The 20,697-nt window shown below is 44.8% G+C and overlaps 1 protein-coding gene across 1 annotated transcript in view; it reads left to right on the top strand.

Moving 5' to 3' along the window:
* LOC124033065 (AT-rich interactive domain-containing protein 3A-like) overlaps window positions 1–20,697 on the top strand; it is a gene marked incomplete in the record, with an annotated part of 189,456 nt that overhangs the window by 3,384 nt on the left and 165,375 nt on the right. The window contains 1 exon segment of the mRNA XM_046344989.1: window positions 19,342–19,425. Coding sequence (XP_046200945.1) covers window positions 19,342–19,425 — 84 coding nt within the window.

Here is a 20,697-nt window from a genome sequence, read left to right as displayed (position 1 = left end):
GTCATTCCAGCCTGGCTCACACCCAAAAATGCTAGGATCTCCCTCTCTGACAGGAGCGTGTGTGTCGGCTTGCAGGTGGCATTCCAGCCTGGCTCACACCCAAAAATGCTAGGATCTCCCTCTCTGACAGGAGCGTGTGTGTCGGCTTGCAGGTGGCATTCCAGCCTGGCTCACACCCAAAAATGCTAGGATCTCCCTCTCTGACAGGAGCGTGTGTGTCGGCTTGCAGCCAACCCATTAAAAAACAAAAACATATCGAGGGCCCAGCACCTTTACAGACAGACAGACAGACAGACAGACAGACAGACAGACAGACAGACAGACAGACAGACAGACAGACAGACAGACAGACAGACAGACAGACAGACAGACAGACAGACAGACAGACAGACAGAGAGACAGAGAGACAGACAGACAGACAGACAGACAGAGAGACAGAGAGACAGAGAGACAGACAGACAGAGAGACAGAGAGACAGACAGAGAAAGGGAATATATCCAAATAGACTGTAATATTCAGACACGTTTTAACCATGTAGACCATTAGAGCCTGGTCATCACTAGACCATTAGAGCCTGGTCATCACTAGACCATTAGAGCCTGGTCATCACTAGACCATTAGATCCTGGTCATCACTAGACCATTAGAGCCTGGTCATCACTAGACCATTAGATCCTGGTCATCACTAGACCATTAGAGCCTGGTCATCACTAGACCATTAGAGCCTGGTCATCACTAGACCATTAGAGCCTGGTCATCACTAGACCATTAGAGCCTGGTCATCACTAGACCATTAGAGCCTGGTCATCACTAGACCATTAGAGCCTGGTCATCACTAGACCATTAGAGCCTGGTCATCACTAGACCATTAGAGCCTGGTCATCACTAGACCATTAGAGCCTGGTCATCACTAGACCATTAGAGCCTGGTCATCACTAGACCATTAGATCCTGGTCATCACTAGACCATTGGTCATCACTAGCCTGGCCTGGTCATCACTAGACCATTAGAGCCTGGTCATCACTAGACCATTAGATCCTGGTCATCACTAGACCATTAGATCCTGGTCATCACTAGACCATTAGAGCCTGGTCATCACTAGACCATTAGATCCTGGTCATCACTAGACCATTAGATCCTGGTCATCACTAGACCATTAGAGCCTGGTCAGAGACCTGGTCATCACTAGACCATTAGATCCTGGTCATCACTAGACCATTAGAGCCTGGTCATCACTAGACCATTAGATCCTGGTCATCACTAGACCATTAGAGCCTGGTCATCACTAGACCATTAGAGCCTGGTCATCACTAGACCATTAGAGCCTGGTCATCACTAGACCATTAGAGCCTGGTCATCACTAGACCATTAGATCCTGGTCATCACTAGACCATTAGAGCCTGGTCATCACTAGACCATTAGAGCCTGGTCATCACTAGACCATTAGATCCTGGTCATCACTAGACCATTAGACCATTAGATCTGGTCATCACTAGACCATTAGAGATCCTGGTCATCACTAGACCATTAGATCCTGGTCATCACTAGACCATTAGAGCCTGGTCATCACTAGACCATTAGAGCCTGGTCATCACTAGACCATTAGATCCTGGTCATCACTAGACCATTAGAGCCTGGTCATCACTAGACCATTAGATCCTGGTCATCACTAGACCATTAGAGCCTGGTCATCACTAGACCATTAGAGCCTGGTCATCACTAGACCATTAGAGCCTGGTCATCACTAGACCATTAGAGCCTGGTCATCACTAGACCATTAGATCCTGGTCATCACTAGACCATTAGACCATTAGAGCCTGGTCATCACTAGACCATTAGAGCCTGGTCATCACTAGACCATTAGAGCCTGGTCATCACTAGACCATTAGAGCCTGGTCATCACTAGACCATTAGAGCCTGGTCATCACTAGACCATTAGACCCTGGTCATCACTAGACCATTAGAGCCTGGTCATCACTAGACCATTAGAGATCACTAGACCATTAGATCCTGGTCATCACTAGACCATTAGAGCCTGGTCATCACTAGACCATTAGATCCTGGTCATCACTAGACCATTAGATCCTGGTCATCACTAGACCATCATCACTAGACCATTAGAGCCTGGTCATCACTAGACCATTAGAGCCTGGTCATCACTAGACCATTAGATCCTGGTCATCACTAGACCATTAGATCCTGGTCATCACTAGACCATTAGATCCTGGTCATCACTAGACCATTAGATTAGATCCTGGTCATCACTAGACCATTAGATCCTGGTCATCACTAGACCATTAGATCCTGGTCATCACTAGACCATTAGATCCTGGTCATCACTAGACCATTAGATCCTGGTCATCACTAGACCATTAGATCCTGGTCATCACTAGACCATTAGAGCCTGGTCATCACTAGACCATTAGATCCTGGTCATCACTAGACCATTAGAGCCTGGTCATCACTAGACCATTAGAGCCTGGTCATCACTAGACCATTAGAGCCTGGTCATCACTAGACCATTAGAGCCTGGTCATCACTAGACCATTAGAGCCTGGTCATCACTAGACCATTAGATCCTGGTCATCACTAGACCATCACTAGACCATTAGAGCCTGGTCATCACTAGACCATTAGAGCCTGGTCATCACTAGACCATTAGAGCCTGGTCATCACTAGACCATTAGATCCTGGTCATCACTAGACCATTAGAGCTGTCTTTGACACAGACATCTAACTCTTGAGAGAGAGGAGAGGACCCTTCTCTTTTTTACTGCACTGGCATATCCCTCCCTCCCAGACATCCTCTTGAGAGAGAGGAGAGGACCCTCCCTCCCTCCCTCCCTCCCTCCCTCCCCCTCCCCCTCCCTCCCTCCCTCCCTCCCTCCCCCTCCCTCCCTCCCTCCCTCCCTCCCTCCCTCCCTCCCTCCCTCCGTGATTACACCGCTGTGGGTGTGTTTGTTTTGTGTGTGTATGTTCGGGGCTGCCTGATATCCAATCAGACTGCAGCAATATCCTGTAAATTAAAAACTTGTGATGTAATATATGTATATGAGCTTCAGATAGCTAGGTGAAACGAGCTAAGAGAAGAGCGAGAGAGAGAAAACAACATTTTAAAATAAGATTGCGTATGTTTTTGGCAGGAGGACAGGAAATGCAAGAAAGTAGAGCAGGTGGCATTCCAGCCTGGCTCACACCCAAAAATGCTAGGATCTCCCTCTCTGACAGGAGATATATATATGTTAAAGAGCTTGATTTCTCCCCCTTGGAGAGCTGGGCTGTAAAACAACTAGCTAGACACACCTCAGATCTAACTAAAGGTGGCTGGTGTCACACCCTGACCATAGTTTGCTTTGTATGTTTCTATGTTTTGTTTGGTCAGGGTGTGATCTGAGTGGGCATTCTATGTTGTGTGTCTAGTTTGTCTGTTTCTGTGTTTGGCCTGATATGGTTCTCAATCAGAGACAGGTGTTAGTCATTGTCTCTGTTTGGGAACCATATTTAGCTAGCCTGTTTGGTGTTGGGGTTTGTGGGTGAATGTCTCCTGTGTCAGTGTTTGTACCACACGGGACTGGTTTTGGGTTGTGGGTGATTGTCTCCTGTGTCAGTGTTTGTACCACACAGGACTGGTGTTGGGTTGTGGGTGATTGTCTCCTGTGTCAGTGTTTGTACCACACAGGACTGGTTTTGGGTTGTGGGTGATTGTCTCCTGTGTCAGTGTTTGTACCACACAGGACTGGTTTTGGGTTGTGGGTGATTGTCTCCTGTGTCAGTGTTTGTACCACACAGGACTGGTTTTGGGTTGTGGGTGATTGTCTCCTGTGTCAGTGTTTGTACCACACAGGACTGGTGTTGGGTTGTGGGTGATTGTCTCCTGTGTCAGTGTTTGTACCACACGGGACTGGTTTTGGGTTGTGGGTGATTGTCTCCTGTGTCAGTGTTTGTACCACACAGGACTGGTGTTGGGTTGTGGGTGATTGTCTCCTGTGTCAGTGTTTGTACCACACAGGACTGGTGTTGGGTTGTGGGTGATTGTCTCCTGTGTCAGTGTTTGTACCACACGGGACTGGTTTTGGGTTGTGGGTGATTGTCTCCTGTGTCAGTGTTTGTACCACACAGGACTGGTGTTGGGTTGTGGGTGATTGTCTCCTGTGTCAGTGTTTGTACCACACAGGACTGGTTTTGGGTTGTGGGTGATTGTCTCCTGTGTCAGTGTTTGTACCACACAGGACTGGTGTTGGGTTGTGGGTGATTGTCTCCTGTGTCAGTGTTTGTACCACACTGGTTTGGGTTGTGGGACTGGTGTTTGTACCACACGGTTGTTGGGTGATTGTCTCCTGTGTCAGTGTTTGTACCACACAGGACTGGTGTTGGGTTGTGGGTGATTGTCTCCTGTGTCAGTGTTTGTACCACACAGGACTGGTTTTGGGTTGTGGGTGATTGTCTCCTGTGTCAGTGTTTGTACCACACAGGACTGGTGTTGGGTTTTGTGGGTGATTGTCTCCTGTGTCAGTGTTTGTACCACACAGGACTGGTGTTGGGTTGTGGGTGATTGTCTCCTGTGTCAGTGTTTGTACCACACAGGACTGGTGTTGGGTTGTGGGTGATTGTCTCCTGTGTCAGTGTTTGTACCACACAGGACTGGTGTTGGGTTGTGGGTGATTGTCTCCTGTGTCAGTGTTTGTACCACACAGGACTGGTGTTGGGTTGTGGGTGATTGTCTCCTGTGTCAGTGTTTGTACCACACAGGACTGGTGTTGGGTTGTGGGTGATTGTCTCCTGTGTCAGTGTTTGTACCACACAGGACTGGTGTTGGGTTGTGGGTGATTGTCTCCTGTGTCAGTGTTTGTACCACACAGGACTGGTGTTTGGGTTGTGGGTGATTGTCTCCTGTGTCAGTGTTTGTACCACACAGGACTGGTGTTGGGTTGTGGGTGATTGTCTCCTGTGTCAGTGTTTGTACCACACAGGACTGGTTTTGGGTTGTGGGTGATTGTCTCCTGTGTCAGTGTTTGTACCACACAGGACTGGTGTTGGGTTGTGGGTGATTGTCTCCTGTGTCAGTGTTTGTACCACACAGGACTGGTGTTGGGTTGTGGGTGATTGTCTCCTGTGTCAGTGTTTGTACCACACAGGACTGGTGTTGGGTTGTGGGTGATTGTCTCCTGTGTCAGTGTTTGTACCACACAGGACTGGTGTTGGGTTGTGGGTGATTGTCTCCTGTGTCAGTGTTTGTACCACACAGGACTGGTGTTGGGTTGTGGGTGATTGTCTCCTGTGTCAGTGTTTGTACCACACAGGACTGGTGTTGGGTTGTGGGTGATTGTCTCCTGTGTCAGTGTTTGTACCACACAGGACTGGTTGGGTTGTGGGTTTGTCTCCTGTGGTGTTTGTACCACACAGATTGTGTTGGGTTGTGGGTGATTGTCTCCTGTGTCAGTGTTTGTACCACACAGGACTGGTGTTGGGTTGTGGGTGATTGTCTCCTGTGTCAGTGTTTGTACCACACAGGACTGGTTTTGGGTTGTGGGTGATTGTCTCCTGTGTCAGTGTTTGTACCACACAGGACTGGTTGGGTTGTGGGTGATTGTCTCCTGTGTCAGTGTTTGTACCACACAGGACTGGTTTTGGGTTGTGGGTGATTGTCTCCTGTGTCAGTGTTTGTACCACACGGGACTGGTGTTGGGTTTTGTGGGTGATTGTCTCCTGTGTCAGTGTTTGTACCACACAGGACTGGTGTTGGGTTGTGGGTGATTGTCTCCTGTGTCAGTGTTTGTACCACACAGGACTGGTTTTGTGTTTTCCCATGTATTGTGTTGTAGTTTGTTCATGTATAGTTTTTCTTATTAAAAAACCATGAACTTCAACCACGCTGCGTAATGGTCCGCCTCTCCTTCGACGGAAGAATCCCGTTAAAACAACTAGCTAGAAACACCTCAGATCTAACTAAAGGTGGCTGGGCTGTAAAACAACTAGCTAGAAACACCTCAGATCTAACTAAAGGTGGCTGGGCTGTAAAACAACTAGCTAGACACACCTCAGATCTAACTAAAGGTGGCTGGGCTGTAAAACAACTAGCTAGAAACACCTCAGATCTAACTAAAGGTGGCTGGGCTGTAAAACAACTAGCTAGAAACACCTCAGATCTAACTAAAGGTGGCTGGGCTGTAAAACAACTAGCTAGAAACACCTCAGATCTAACTAAAGGTGGCTGGGCTGTAAAACAACTAGCTAGACACACCTCAGATCTAACTAAAGGTGGCTGGGCTGTAAAACAACTAGCTAGACACACCTCAGATCTAACTAAAGGTGGCTGGGCTTTAAAACAACTAGCTAGACACACCTCAGATCTAACTAAAGGTGGCTGGGCTGTAAAACAACTAGCTAGACACACCTCAGATCTAACTAAAGGTGGCTGGGCTTTAAAACAACTAGCTAGACACACCTCAGATCTAACTAAAGGTGGCTGGGCTGGGGTCAGGGGGGTGTAGGTGTGTGTGTGTGTCTTTCACTCACTCTCGTTCCATTTCAATTCAATTCAAGGGGCTTTAATAGCATGGGAAACTTATGTTTACAGTGTCAAAACAGGTCAAATAGATAATTTAACTAAACGGAAATAAACAGGCATTGGCTCACAGGTAAACTGGCAAGGGAATAAAACAGATATTGCTAGAACCTATTTCTAATTGTAAATATCAGACATTTGAAAGCTCTAGTTTTGACCTCCATAATACCTCTGATGGCAGTAACTTTACAAGCACTAATTATGGTAAATTTAGACTGAGAATAGTATCTAGTTATGGTAAGGGGTGAAATAAGTATAGCCAGTTATAGTTGTAATGTTTTATCAGATTATAAAAAAAGAACATCAGTCTTTATGTGGCTAAAAGAAAAGGAATATAATATATACTGTTTACAGGAAACTCACTCTACATCCTTAGGTGAACATCAGTCTTTATGTGGCTAAAAGAAAAGGAATATAACATATACTGTTTACAGGAAACTCACTCTACATCCTTAGATGAAGATTAGTCTTTATGTGGCTAAAAGAAAAGGAATATAATATATACTGTTTACAGGAAACTCACTCTACATCCTTAGGTGAAGATTAGTCTTTATGTGGCTAAAAGAAAAGGAATATAATATATACTGTTTACAGGAAACTCACTCTACATCCTTAGGTTAAGTTGCGTGGAAAAATGAAAAAGGAAAGGGGTGGTGAAATCATTTTCTGCCAAATACAAAATAACTCAAAAGGTGTGATGATATTAACTAACAAACATGTTGATCTGAATGTGCAAATAGTCAGGAATGACTCGCAAGGAAGGTGGAGCCTTTTGAATATGAATGTGGACGAAAAAGAGATTTGGCTCATTAATCTATATGGTCCAAATCAGGATGATCCATACTTCTTCGAAAACGTTTATACCAATTTATTGAACTGACAGTAATTTTTTCAATTTTTTCCAGTATAATATAGGTTCAGCAAATCCCCTTATTGTTTGGGATACCTTTAAATGTACCTTCAGGGGTCTTTCAATTCAATATTCATCAGTAATAAAAAAGCAGTTTCTGGCTAAAGATACAAGACTAATAACTAGATAGCAATAAAAATGATACTACAGAGATGCAAAATAAGTTAGAGGAAAAACAAAAAGAACTTGAGTAACTTATTCAGAAAGATATAATGTAATCTACTACAAAAATAAAGCCAACTGGATTGAACATGGAGAAAAATGCACAAACATCTTCCTGAATCTCCAGTACAGGAACTCTAACAAAAATTTGCAGAACCTCATTACTGAAGACGGAGTCATCTATGATTCTCCGAATTATATTTTAAAAGAGGAAGCTAATTATTCGAGGCAGATGTTCTCTTTTCCGTCTCATCCTCTCCCACTGAATGAAGATTATGGTAAGGAATTCTTTCCAGATAATATAAATAATGGAATATTAACAAATGTACAGAAAGATCAGTGCGAAGGCCAAATTACAGAGGAAGAACTTTTTGAGGATATTAAATCCTTTCATTCTGGAAAAAACCCAAGTATTTTTTATATACTAAAAGCTCCAATGTGAGTTTGTTTTAACTACTCCTATAGAAATGGTAGTCTGTCAGGTACTCAGCAGGAAGGTCTGATTTCTCTATTATTAAAATAAGACCCAGATGGCAAATCAAAAGACCAAGTCTATCTAAAAAACTGGAGGCCCCTTACACTTCAATGTTGTGATGCAAAAATACTCGTGAAATGCAGAGCACTCAGAATTAAAAGGGTTTTACCAGGTATTGTTTATCCTGATCAGACAGGTTTTTTACATGGACGATACATTGGAGATAATATACGACAACTACTAGAAATAATAGAACATCATGAAACATATAAGATGCCAAGAGTGGTATTTATAGCAGATTTTGAAAAGATATTTGATAAATTAAGACTACATTTTATTTATAAATGCCTGGATTTTTTCAATTTTGAAAAATGGGTAAAATAAATAAATAATGTATAGCAACTCCAGGTGTAAAATAGTAAATAATGACTACTTATCAAAGTTTTGAATTGTCAAGAGGAGTTTAACAAGGGTGTCCGCTGTCACCATATCTATTCCTAATGGCCATCAAAATGCTAGCTAAACTCAGCAAAAAAAGAAACGTCCCTTTTTCAGGACCCTGTCTTTCAAAGATAATTCATAAAAATGCAAATAACTTCACAGATCTTCATTGTAAAGGTTTTGAACACTGTTTCCCATATTGTTCAATGAACCATAAACAATTAATAAACATGCACTTGTGGAACGGTCGTTAAGACACTGACAGCTTTATGCAATTAAGGTCACAGTTATGAAAACTTAGAACACTAAAGAGGACTTTCTACTGACTCCGAAAAACACCAAAAGAAAGATGCCCAGGGTCCCTGCTCATCTGCGTGAACGTGCCTTATGCATGCTGCATGGAGGCATGAGTACTGCAGATGTGGCCAGGGAAATAAATTGCAATGTCCGTACAGTGTGAGACGCCTAAGACAGCGTTACAGGGAGACAGGATGGACAGCTGATCGTCCTCGCAGTGGCAGACCACGTTTAACAACACCTGCACACGAACGGTACATCCGAACATCACACCTGCGGGACAGGTACAGCATGGCAACAACAACAACTGCCCGAGTTACACCAGGAACGCACAATCCCTCCATCAGTGCTCAGACTGTCCGCAATAGGCTGAGAGAGGCTGGACTGAGGGCTTGTAGGCTTGTTGTAAGGCAGGTCCTCACCAGACATCACCGGCAACAACGTCACCTATGGGCACAAACCCACCGTCGCTGGACCAGACAGGACTGGTAAAAAGTGCTCTTCACTGACGAGTCACGGTTTTGTCTCACCAAGGGTGATGGTTGGATTCGCGTTTATCGTTGAAGGAATTAGTATTACACAGAGGGCTGTGCGTTACAGGGAAGACATCCTCCTCCCTCATGTGGTACCCTTCCAGCAGGCTCATCCTGACATGACCCTCCAGCATGACAATGCCACCAGCCATACTGCTTGTTCTGTGCGTGATTTCCTGCAAGACTGGAATGTCAGTGTTCTGCCATGGCCAGCGAAAAGCCCGGATCTCAATCCCATTGAGCACGTCTGGGACCTGTTGGATGAGAGAGTGAGGGCTAGGGCCATTCCCCCCAGAAATGTCCGGGAACTTGCAGGTGCCTTGGTGGAAGAGTGGGGTAACATCTCACAGCAAGAACTGGCAAATCTGTCCATGAGGAGGAGATGCACTGCAGTACGTAATGCAGCTGGTGACCACACCAGATACTGACTGTTACTTTTGATTTTGCCCCCCCCCCCTCGTTCATGGACACATTATTCAATTTCTAATAGTCACATGTCTGTGGAAAGGGCAGCAGGTAGCCTAGTGGTTAGAGTGTTGGGCCAGTAACCAGCAGGAAGCCTAGTGGTTAGAGTGTTGGGCCAGTAACCAGCAGGTAGCCTAGTGGTCAGAGCGTTGGACCAGAACCAGCAGGTAGCCTAGTGGTTAGAGTGTTGGACCAGTAACCAGCAGGTAGCCTAGTGGTTAGAGCATTGGGCCAGTAACCAGCAGGTAGCCTAGTGGTTAGAGCATTGGGCCAGTAACCAGCAGGTAGCCTAGTGGTTAGAGCATTGGGCCAGTAACCAGCAGGTAGCCTAGTGGTTAGAGCGTTGGGCCAGTAACCAGCAGGTAGCCTAGTGGTTAGAGTTTTGGGCCAGTAACCAGCAGGTAGCCTAGTGGTTAGAGCATTGGGCCAGTAACCAGCAGGTAGCCTAGTGGTTAGAGCATTGGGCCAGTAACCAGCAGGTAGCCTAGTGGTTAGAGTGTTGGGCCAGTAACCAGCAGGTAGCCTAGTGGTTATAGTGTTGGGTCAGTAACCAGCAGGTAGCCTAGTGGTTAGAGCATTGGGCCAGTAACCAGCAGGTAGCCTAGTGGTTAGAGTGTTGGACTAGTAACCAGCAGGTAGCCTAGTGGTTAGAGTGTTGGACCTGTAACCAAATGGTTGCTTGATCGAATCCTCATTCTGACAAGGTAAAAATCTGGGCCGTCATCAAAAATGTTCTTTCCTACATACACCTTTTAAGTCTCCTCTGCATGCCGTGGATGATTGGTAGTAGTGATGTGCAGATGCAGGGTCGGCCGTCATTGTAAATAATAATTTGTTCTTAACTGTCTTGCGTAGTTAAATAAAGACTAAATAAAATAAAATAAAAAAACTTGTTCAGTCTCAGTTGTTGAATCTTGTTATGTTCTTACAAATATTTACACATGTTAAGTTTGTTGAAAATACACACAGTTGACAGTGAGAGGACGTTTATTTTTATGCTGAGTTTATTAAAATCAGATTCAGTAACAACATTAGAGGATTAGAAATCCAAGGCTTAAAAACAAAGGTGTCCATGTATGATGATGACTCAAGTTTAATATTAAGTCCACAAGCTAGATCCCTGCAATGTCTCATTAAAGATCCCTGCAATGTCTCATTAAAGATCCCTGCAATGTCTCATTAAAGATCCCTGCAATGTCTCATTAAAGATCCCTGCAATGTCTCATTAAAGATCCCTGCAATGTCTCATTAAAGATCCCTGCAATGACTCATTAAAGATCCCTGCGATGTCTCATTAAAGATCCCTGCAATGTTTCATTAAAGATCCCTGCGATGTCTCATTAAAGATCCCCGCGATGTCTCATTAAAGATCCCTGCAATGTCTCATTAAAGATCCCTGCAATGTCTCATTAAAGATCCCTGCAATGACTCATTAAAGATCCCTGCAATGACTCATTAAAGATCCCTGCAATGACTCATTAAAGATCCCTGCAATGACTCATTAAAGATCCCTGCAATGACTCATTAAAGATCCCTGCAATGACTCATTAAAGATCCCTGCAATGTCTCATTAAAGATCCCTGCAATGACTCATTAAAGATCCCTGCAATGACTCATTAACGATCCCTGCAATGTCTCATTAAAGATCCCTGCAATGTCTCATTAAAGATCCCTGCAATGACTCATTAACGATCCCTGCAATGTCTCATTAAAGATCCCTGCAATGACTCATTGAAGATCCCTGCAATGACTCATTAAAGATCCCTGCAATGTCTCATTAAAGATCCCTGCAATGTCTCATTAAAGATCCCTGCAATGACTCATTAAAGATCCCTTCAATGTCTCATTAAAGATCCCTGCAATGTCTCATTAAAGATCCCTGCAATGTCTCATTAAAGATCCCTGCAATGACTCATTAAAGATCCCTGCAATGTCTCATTAACGATCCCTGCAATGTCTGCAATGTCTCATTAACGATCCCTGCAATGTCTGCAATGACTCATTAACAATCCCTGCAATGTCTCATTAAAGATCCCTGCAATGACTCATTGAAGATCCCTGCAATGACTCATTAAAGATCCCTGCAATGTCTCATTAAAGAACTAGATAACTTTTCTGTACTCTCTGGACTAAAACCTAATTATGATAAGTGTACAATATTATGTATTGGATCCTTAAAAAATACAACTTTTACATTACCCAGCAGTTTACCTATAAAATGGGCTGATGTGAAGTAGACATACTTGGTATTCATATCACAATCGATATAAATAAGCTCTCCACAATGAATTTAAATGTAAAACTTGTAAAAAATAGACAGGATCCTGCAACCATGGAGAGGTAAGTACCTGTCTATTTATGGAAAAATGGCCTTGATTAACTCCTTAGTCATATCTCAGTTTACTTACTTACTTATGGCGCTGCCTACTCCTGATGATTCGTTTTTCAAATCATATGAGCAAAAAATATTTTGCTTTATCTGGGACGCTAAACCAGACAAAATAAAACAAGCCTATATATAATATATCTATTTTTGCCTTTGTGCAGATTGCTATGTCTCATTTTCGATTCATTGAAAAGTATACTTTTTTTTTTAAAGTATCTCGCTTTTTCAAACAAGCATTGCAGAGCTGGCGACAATTTAATTCCCCTGAAAATATAGAACTAATATTACAACTAATATTATGGCTGAACTCAAATGTGCTGGTTGATAAAATACCGGTATTCATGGGAAAAATGTTATTTTGTTCATAAATTAAATTGTAAATTGGAATGGTAGAGTTATCAGAATTGTACAGGAATGTCTGCTCAATCCAAGAGTACAACCAATTGATTACAGCATTGCCCCGAAAATGGAGTGGCAGCAGGAGGAGGGAGGGAACTGGTCTGTCTGGCCAATATAAAGGATCAATACTGGAGGAGGAGGGAGGGAACTGGTCTGTCTGGCCAATATAAAGGATCAATACTAGAGGAGGAGGGTGGGAGGAGGTAGGGAACTGGTCTGTCTGGCCAATATAAAGGATCAACACTGGAGGAGGAGGGAGGGAACTGGAGGAGGTAGGGAACTGGTCTGTCTGCCCAATATAAAGGATCAACTGGAGGAGGCAGGTGGGAGGAGGTAGGGAACTGGTCTGTCTGGCCAATATAAAGGATCAACACTGGAGGAGGCAGGTGGCAGCTGGAGGAGGTAGGGAACTGGTCTGTCTGCCCAATATAAAGGATCAACTGGAGGAGGCAGGTGGGAGGAGGTAGGGAACTGGTCTGTCTGCCCAATATAAAGGATCAACTGGAGGAGGCAGGTGGGAGGAGGTAGGGAACTGGTCTGTCTGGCCAATATAAAGGATCAACACTGGAGGAGGAATAAAAATAGCATAAATAGGAAAGTATACCAGTTTCATTTGAGGACCAGGATGTTGACAACTGAGCCATACAGATTTCTAAATAGTTGGGAAGAGATTTTTAATGTACCAATTCCATTGTAGAGGGTGTATGAGTTGATATATAAAACAACGCAAGATTCAAGACTTTATGCTTTTCAGCAAAAATCATTATATAGAACTCTTGCCACCATCAAAATGTTGAATATTTGGGGCATTAAATCATCGAAGCTCTGCAGATTTTGTTGTGAGGATACAGAATCAATAGAGCATTTATTTTGGTATTGCCCTCAGGTAGCCTGTTCTGGTCTCAGGTTCAGGAATGACTGCAAATGCAGAGCATTGATCTAAAATTGACCCTAGAAATAGTACTGTTAGGAAATCTGGAGAGACCGGGTCAGTCAATTACTAATATACTGCTGAGTGATTGGATGTGGAATTGGAGACAAGTGGGAGTGGAGTTGCTGTGCGGGAGATGGAAAATAAAACACTTTTTTAAAAGTAAAAATAAAACATAATAAAAAGTACATTTGAATGACACTGAGGTGTTTTTACAACTAATGCTGGTTTGCCTGAGGCTGATGCAGTGAAGGTGTTTTTACAACTAATGCTGGTTTGCCTGAGGCTGATGCAGTGAAGGTGTTTTTACAACTAATGCTGGTTTGCCTGAGGCTGATGCAGTGCAGGTGTTTTTAATGCCGGTTTGCCTGAGGCTGATGCAGTGCAGGAGTGTGTACACATGCATATAAACACACTCTCATTCAAATAAACACATACAAGAACACACACATACATGTAATAGTGCCAGACATGCACACAAACATATAAAGTAGGCATTGCTGTTCTGATTTCAGTGTCCTAGATGTCCTTTTGTTTCATTTATATATATATATATATATATCTGTTTGCATTGTTGCTTTCTTCTCTTTAGTCCATTCTCTTGGTTGTTGGCACGTTGGGGGTTCTTGGGGGTGGGGGTTCATTCTCTTGGTTGTTGGTGCATTGGGGGTTCTTGGGGGTGGGGGTTCATTCTCTTGGTTGTTGGCACGTTGGGGGTTCTTGGGGGTGGGGGTTCATTCTCTTGGTTGTTGGTGCATTGGGGGTTCTTGGGGGTGGGGGTTCATTCTCTTGGTTGTTTGCACGTTGGGGGTTCTTGGGGGTGGGGGTTCATTCTCTTGGTTGTTGGTGCATTGGGGGTTCTTGGGGGTGGGGGTTCATTCTCTTGGTTGTTGGCACGTTGGGGGTTCTTGGGGGTGGGGGTTCATTCTCTTGGTTGTTGGTGCATTGGGGGTTCTTGGGGGTGGGGGTTCATTCTCTTGGTTGTTGGCACGTTGGGGGTTCTTGGGGGTGGGGGTTCATTCTCTTGGTTGTTGGTGCTTTGGGGGTTCTTGGGGGTGGGGGTTCATTCTCTTGGTTGTTGGTGCATTGGGGGTCCTTGGGGGTGGGGGTTCATTCTCTTGGTTGTTGGTGCATTGGGGGTTCTTGGGGTTGGGGGTCCATTCTCTTGGTTCTTGGGGGTGGGGGTTCATTCTCTTGGTTGTTGGCGCGTTGGGGGTTCTTGGGGGTGGGGGTTCATTCTCTTGGTTGTTGGTGCTTTGGGGGTTCTTGGGGGTGGGGGTTCATTCTCTTGGTTGTTGGTGCATTGGGGGTCCTTGGGGGTGGGGGTTCATTCTCTTGGTTGTTGAGGGTTCTTCGGGATGGGGGTTCATTCTCTTGGTTGTTGGGGGTGCTTGGGGGTGGGGGTTCATTCTCTTGGTTGTTGGTGGGTTGGGGGTTCTTGGAGGTGGGGGTTCATTCTCTTGGTTGTTGGTGCATTGGGGGTTCTTGGGGGTGGGGGTTCATTCTCTTGGTTGTTGGTGCATTGGGGGTCCTTGGGGGTGGGGGTTCATTCTCTTGGTTGTTGAGGGTTCTTCGGGATGGGGGTTCATTCTCTTGGTTGTTGGGGGTTCTTGGGGGTGGGGTTCATTCTCTTGGTTGTTGGGTGGTTGGGGGTTTTTGGGGGTGGGGGTTCATTCTCTTGGTTGTTGGTGCATTGGGGGGTTCTTGGGGGTGGGGGTTCTGTGGGAGGGGTCTCGAATGGTTGAGGGACAGCTATTGGGGAACTGTGGGGAGTTGGGGGAGGTCTTGGAGGGTTCAGGTTCACGTTTTTTGGCCTGTCAAACATGCCCTTGAGCAGGGCATTGACCCCGGATGCTTCTTTGTGTCACTCTGAATGGGAGTCTGTAGGTTGACTGGTATGACGTCGTGGTTGAGGGGCTTCACTGCAAGTATATTGTATGTTACGGATATTTAAAAAATATATATATATATTTTATAAATCGTTTAAAAAAATGAAATGCTTAATTTTGCAACTGCCACAGTTGTTGTAGAATTGAACAGCTCTTCTCTGGATGTGGAAAACTAACAGGTATAATTAATATAATCGTCCTAATTCTGCTCTGCATTCCTTGTTTGGGATTTTACGTTGTCTTTTTTTTTTTTTTTTTTGCAGAATTCCAAATGCCCGAGATTCAATTTGGTGTTTTTCCCATTTTGTGAAATCTTGGTTGGTGAGCGGACCCCAGACCTCACAACCATAAAGGGCAATGGGTTCTATAACTGATTGAAGTATTTTGTTTGCCAGATCCTAATTGAGATGTCACATTTGATGATTATTTTGATGGCGTTGAAGGCCCTTCTGAAGGTCTTCTGAAGCCCAGGCTTCTCTCCTTCTCAGAAGCGCCGGTGAGAGAGAGAGAGAGAGAGAGAGAGAGAGAGAGAGAGAGAGAGAGAGAGAGAGAGAGAGAGAGAGAGAGAGAGAGAGAGAGAGAGAGAGAGAGAGAGAGAGAGAGAGAGAGAGAGAGAGAGAGAGAGAGACGCTACCATCCCGATGCAAATAAAGATCCCTTTCAATGAGCTCAGGATGGTCTCTCTCTTCCTGTCATGTGTCTGTTATCACTCCTCCTTCCTGTTGCTGAGACATCTAACATCATTCACATTGAATGGTTTCGCATGAACTAGCTCCATGCTACACTCTTTACATTCATGAACTAGCTCCATGCTACACTCTTTACATTCATGAACTAGCTCCATGCTACACTCTTTACATTCATGAACTAGCTCCATGCTACACTCTTTACATTCATGAACTAGCTCCATGATACCGGGGCTAGTGGTTAGAGCATTGGACTAGTAACCGTAAGGTTGCAAGTTCAAATCCCCGAGCTGCCAAGGTACAAAATCTGTCGTTCTGCCCCTGAACAAGGCAGTTAACCCACTGTTCCTAGGCCATCATTGAAAATAAGAATTTGTTCTTAACTGACTTGCCTATTAAAATAAAAAATTCATTAACTAGCTCCATGCTACACTCTTTACTCTTTTCATTTAGCATCTTAATCCCCCTCGGGGTGCGTTTGAGGTGTGTATTGTATATTACATATTTAAATGTATTTTGGAATTATACACTTTGTAGAAAGACAATTTCATCATAGTAAAATTACGTTTTTGTTTTTGTTCACGTTTATGTTGAATGATCTTATCCAAATAGACTCCATTTTGTTTTATCATAATTGTCTGTTTGTTCGGAATGTGGTAAACTTTTCTCAGCAGCCTATACATTTTAATTTCCCTTCCCTTTATATTAAAGTGGGCTGTTCCTATTAGATCCATGGTGGGGACTAAATGTTTGTGGTCAGGTTGTGGTCTGTGTGTGGCCAGGTTGTGGTCAGTGTGTGGTCAGGGTGTAGTCAGGTTGTGGTCAGTGTGTGGTCTGGTTGTGGTCAGTGTGTGGTCAGGTTGTGGTCAGTGTGTAGTCAGGTTGTGGTCAGGTTGTGTTCAGGTTGTGGTCTGGTTGTGGTCAGTGTGTGGTCAGTGTGTGGTCAGGTTGTGGTCAGTGTGTAGTCAGGTTGTGGTCAGGTTGTAGTCAGGTTGTGGTCAGGTTGTGTTCAGGTTGTGGTCAGTGTGTAGTCAGGTTGTAGTCAGGTTGTGGTCAGGTTGTGGTCAGTGTGTAGTCAGGTTGTGGTCAGGTTGTGGTCAGGTTGTGTTCAGGTTGTGGTCAGGTTGTGGTCAGTGTGTAGTCAGGTTGTAGTCAGGTTGTGGTCAGGTTGTGGTCAGTGTGTAGTCAGGTTGTGGTCAGGTTGTGGTCAGGTTGTGTTCAGGTTGTGGTCAGTGTATAGTCAGGTTGTGGTCAGTGTGTGGTCAGGTTGTGGTCAGTGTGTGGTCAGGGTATGGTCAGTGTGTAGTCAGTGTGTAGTCAGGTTGTGGTCAGTGTGTGGTCAGGGTATGGTCAGTGTGTGGTCAGTGTGTAGTCAGGTTGTGGTCAGTGTGTGGTCAGGTTGTGGTCAGTGTGTGGTCAGGGTATGGTCAGTGTGTAGTCAGTGTGTAGTCAGGTTGTGGTCAGTGTGTGGTCAGGGTATGGTCAGTGTGTGGTCAGTGTGTAGTCAGGTTGTGGTCAGTGTGTAGTCAGGTTGTGGTCAGTGTGTAGTCAGGTTGTGGTCAGTGTGTGGTCAGTGTGTGGTCAGGTTGTGGTCAGTGTGTGGTCAGTGTGTGGTCAGTGTGTAGTCAGGTTGTAGTCAGGTTGTGGTCAGTGTGTGGTCAGTGTGTAGTCAGGTTGTGGTCAGGTTGTGGTCAGGTTGTGTTCAGGTTGTGGTCAGTGTGTAGTCAGGTTGTGGTCAGGTTGTAGTCAGGTTGTAGTCAGGTTGTGTTCAGGTTGTGGTCAGTGTATAGTCAGGTTGTGTTCAGTTTGTGGTCAGGTTGTGGTCAGGTTGTGGTCAGTGTGTAGTCAGGTTGTGGTCAGTGTGTGGTCAGGTTGTGGTCAGGTTGTGGTCAGTGTGTAGTCAGGTTGTGGTCAGGTTGTGGTCAGGTTGTGGTCAGGTTGTGTTCAGTGTGTAGTCAGGTTGTGGTCAGGTTGTGGTCAGTGTTGTAGTCAGGTTGTGGTCAGTGTGTAGTCAGGTTGTGGTCAGGTTGTGGTCAGGTTGTGGTCAGGTTGTAGTCAGGTTGTAGTCAGGTTGTGGTCAGGTTGTGGTCAGGTTGTGGTCAGTGTGTAGTCAGGTTGTGGTCAGGTTGTGGTCAGTGTGTAGTCAGGTTGTGGTCAGTGTGTAGTCAGGTTGTGGTCAGGTTGTGGTCAGGTTGTGGTCAGGTTGTAGTCAGGTTGTAGTCAGGTTGTGGTCAGGTTGTGGTCAGGTTGTGGTCAGTGTGTGGTCATGTTGTGGTCAGGTTGTGGTCAGTGTGTAGTCAGGTTGTGGTCAGTGTGTAGTCAGGTTGTGGTCAGGTTGTGGTCAGTGTGTAGTCAGGTTGTGGTCAGGTTGTGGTCAGTGTGTAGTCAGGTTGTGGTCAGTGTGTAGTCAGGTTGTGGTCAGGTCGTGGTCAGTGTGTAGTCAGGTTGTGGTCAGGTTGTGGTCAGTGTGTGGTCAGGTTGTGGTCAGTGTGTAGTCAGGTTGTGGTCAGTGTATAGTCAGGTTGTGGTCAGGTTGTAGTCAGGTTGTAGTCAGGTTGTGGTCAGTGTGTAGTCAGGTTGTGGTCAGGTTGTGGTCAGGTTGTGGTCAGTGTGTGGTCATGTTGTGGTCAGGTTGTGGTCAGTGTGTAGTCAGGTTGTGGTCAGTGTGTAGTCAGGTTGTGGTCAGGTTGTGGTCAGGTTGTGGTCAGTGTGTAGTCAGGTTGTGGTCAGTGTGTAGTCAGGTTGTGGTCAGGTCGTGGTCAGTGTGTAGTCAGGTTGTGGTCAGGTTGTGGTCAGTGTGTGGTCAGGTTGTGGTCAGTGTGTAGTCAGGTTGTGGTCAGTGTATAGTCAGGTTGTGGTCAGGTTGTAGTCAGGTTGTAGTCCGGTTGTGGTCAGTGTGTAGTCAGGTTGTGGTCAGGTTGTGGTCAGGTTGTGGTCAGTGTGTAGTCAGGTTGTGGTCAGGTTGTGGTCAGTGTGTAGTCAGGTTGTGGTCAGGTTGTGGTCAGGTTGTGGTCAGGTTGTGGTCAGGTTGTGGTCAGTGTGTAGTCAGGTTGTGGTCAGGTTGTGGTCAGGTTGTGGTCAGTGTGTAGTCAGGCTGTGGTCAGTGTGTAGTCAGTTGTGGTCAGGTTGTGGTCAGGTTGTTTGTCTTCCTTCCTGTCCACTGAAGAGATGATAATCTGTTTTGTCCTTTAAAATGTGTTCAGTCAGGACAAAGCAGTGCACCAGAGAGGAAGCTGGGAAATTCAAGTGTCGGTATCGGTGGCGGCTCCTCGTCGCTGATTCAGGAGGTCAGTAATTTCACAGTAAGGTCTACTACACCTGTTGTATTCAGCATTTCACTGTGAGGTCTACTACACCTGTTGTATTCAGCATTTCACTGTGAGGTCTACTACACCTGTTGTATTCAGCATTTCACTGTGAGGTCTACTACACCTGTTGTATTCAGGTTTTCACTGTGAGGTCTACTACACCTGTTGTATTCAGCATTTCACTGTGAGGTCTACTACACCTGTTGTATTGAGCATTTCACTGTAAGGTCTACTTTGTATTCCATTTCACTGTCCGGTCTACTACACCTGTTTTGTATTCAAAATTTCACTGTAAGGTCTACTACACCTGTTGTATTCAGCATTTCACTGTGAGGTCTACTACACCTGCTGTATTCAGGTGAGGTCTACTACACCTGTTGTATTCAGCATTTCACTGTGAGGTCTACTACACCTGCTGTATTCAGCATTTCACTGTAAGGTCTACTACACCTGTTGTATTCAGCATTCAGCATTTCACTGTAAGGCCTACTACACCTGTTGTATTCAGCATTTAACTGTAAGGTCTACCTACACCTGTTGTATTCAGCATTTCACTGTAAGGTCTACTACACCTGTTGTATTCAGCATTTCACTGTGAGGTCTACTACACCTGTTGTATTCAGCATTCAGCATTTCACTGTAAGGTCTACTACACCTGTTGTATGCAGCAGTTCACTGTAAGGTCTACTACACTTGTTGTATTCAGCATTTCACTGTAAGGTCTACTACACCTGTTGTATTCAGCATTTCACTGTAAGGTCTACTACACCTGTTGTATTCAGCATTTCACTGTGAGGTCTACTACACCTGTTGTATTCAGCATTTCACTGTAAGGTCTACTACACCTGTTGTATTCAGCATTTCACTGTGAGGTCTACTACACCTGTTGTATTCAGCATTTCACCGTAAGGTCTACTACACCTGTTGTATTCAGCATTTCACTGTAAGGTCTACTACACCTGTTGTATTCAGCATTTCACTGTGAGGTCTACTACACCTGTTGTATTCAGCATTTCACTGTGAGGTCTACTCCACCTGTTGTATTCAGCATTTCACTGTGAGGTCTACTACACCTGTTGTATTCAGCATTTCACTGTGAGGTCTACTACACCTGTTCTATTCAGCATTTCACTGTAAGGTCTACTACACCTGTTGTATTCAGCATTTCACTGTGAGGTCTACTACACCTGTTGTATTCAGCATTTCACTGTGAGGTCTACTACACCTGTTGTATTCAGCATTTCACTGTGA

Source organism: Oncorhynchus gorbuscha, linkage group LG04 (assembly GCF_021184085.1).
Source record: "Oncorhynchus gorbuscha isolate QuinsamMale2020 ecotype Even-year linkage group LG04, OgorEven_v1.0, whole genome shotgun sequence".
In the NCBI taxonomy this organism is placed as follows: Eukaryota; Metazoa; Chordata; class Actinopteri; order Salmoniformes; family Salmonidae; genus Oncorhynchus; species Oncorhynchus gorbuscha.
This window is presented reverse-complemented; position numbering and strand designations above follow the sequence as displayed.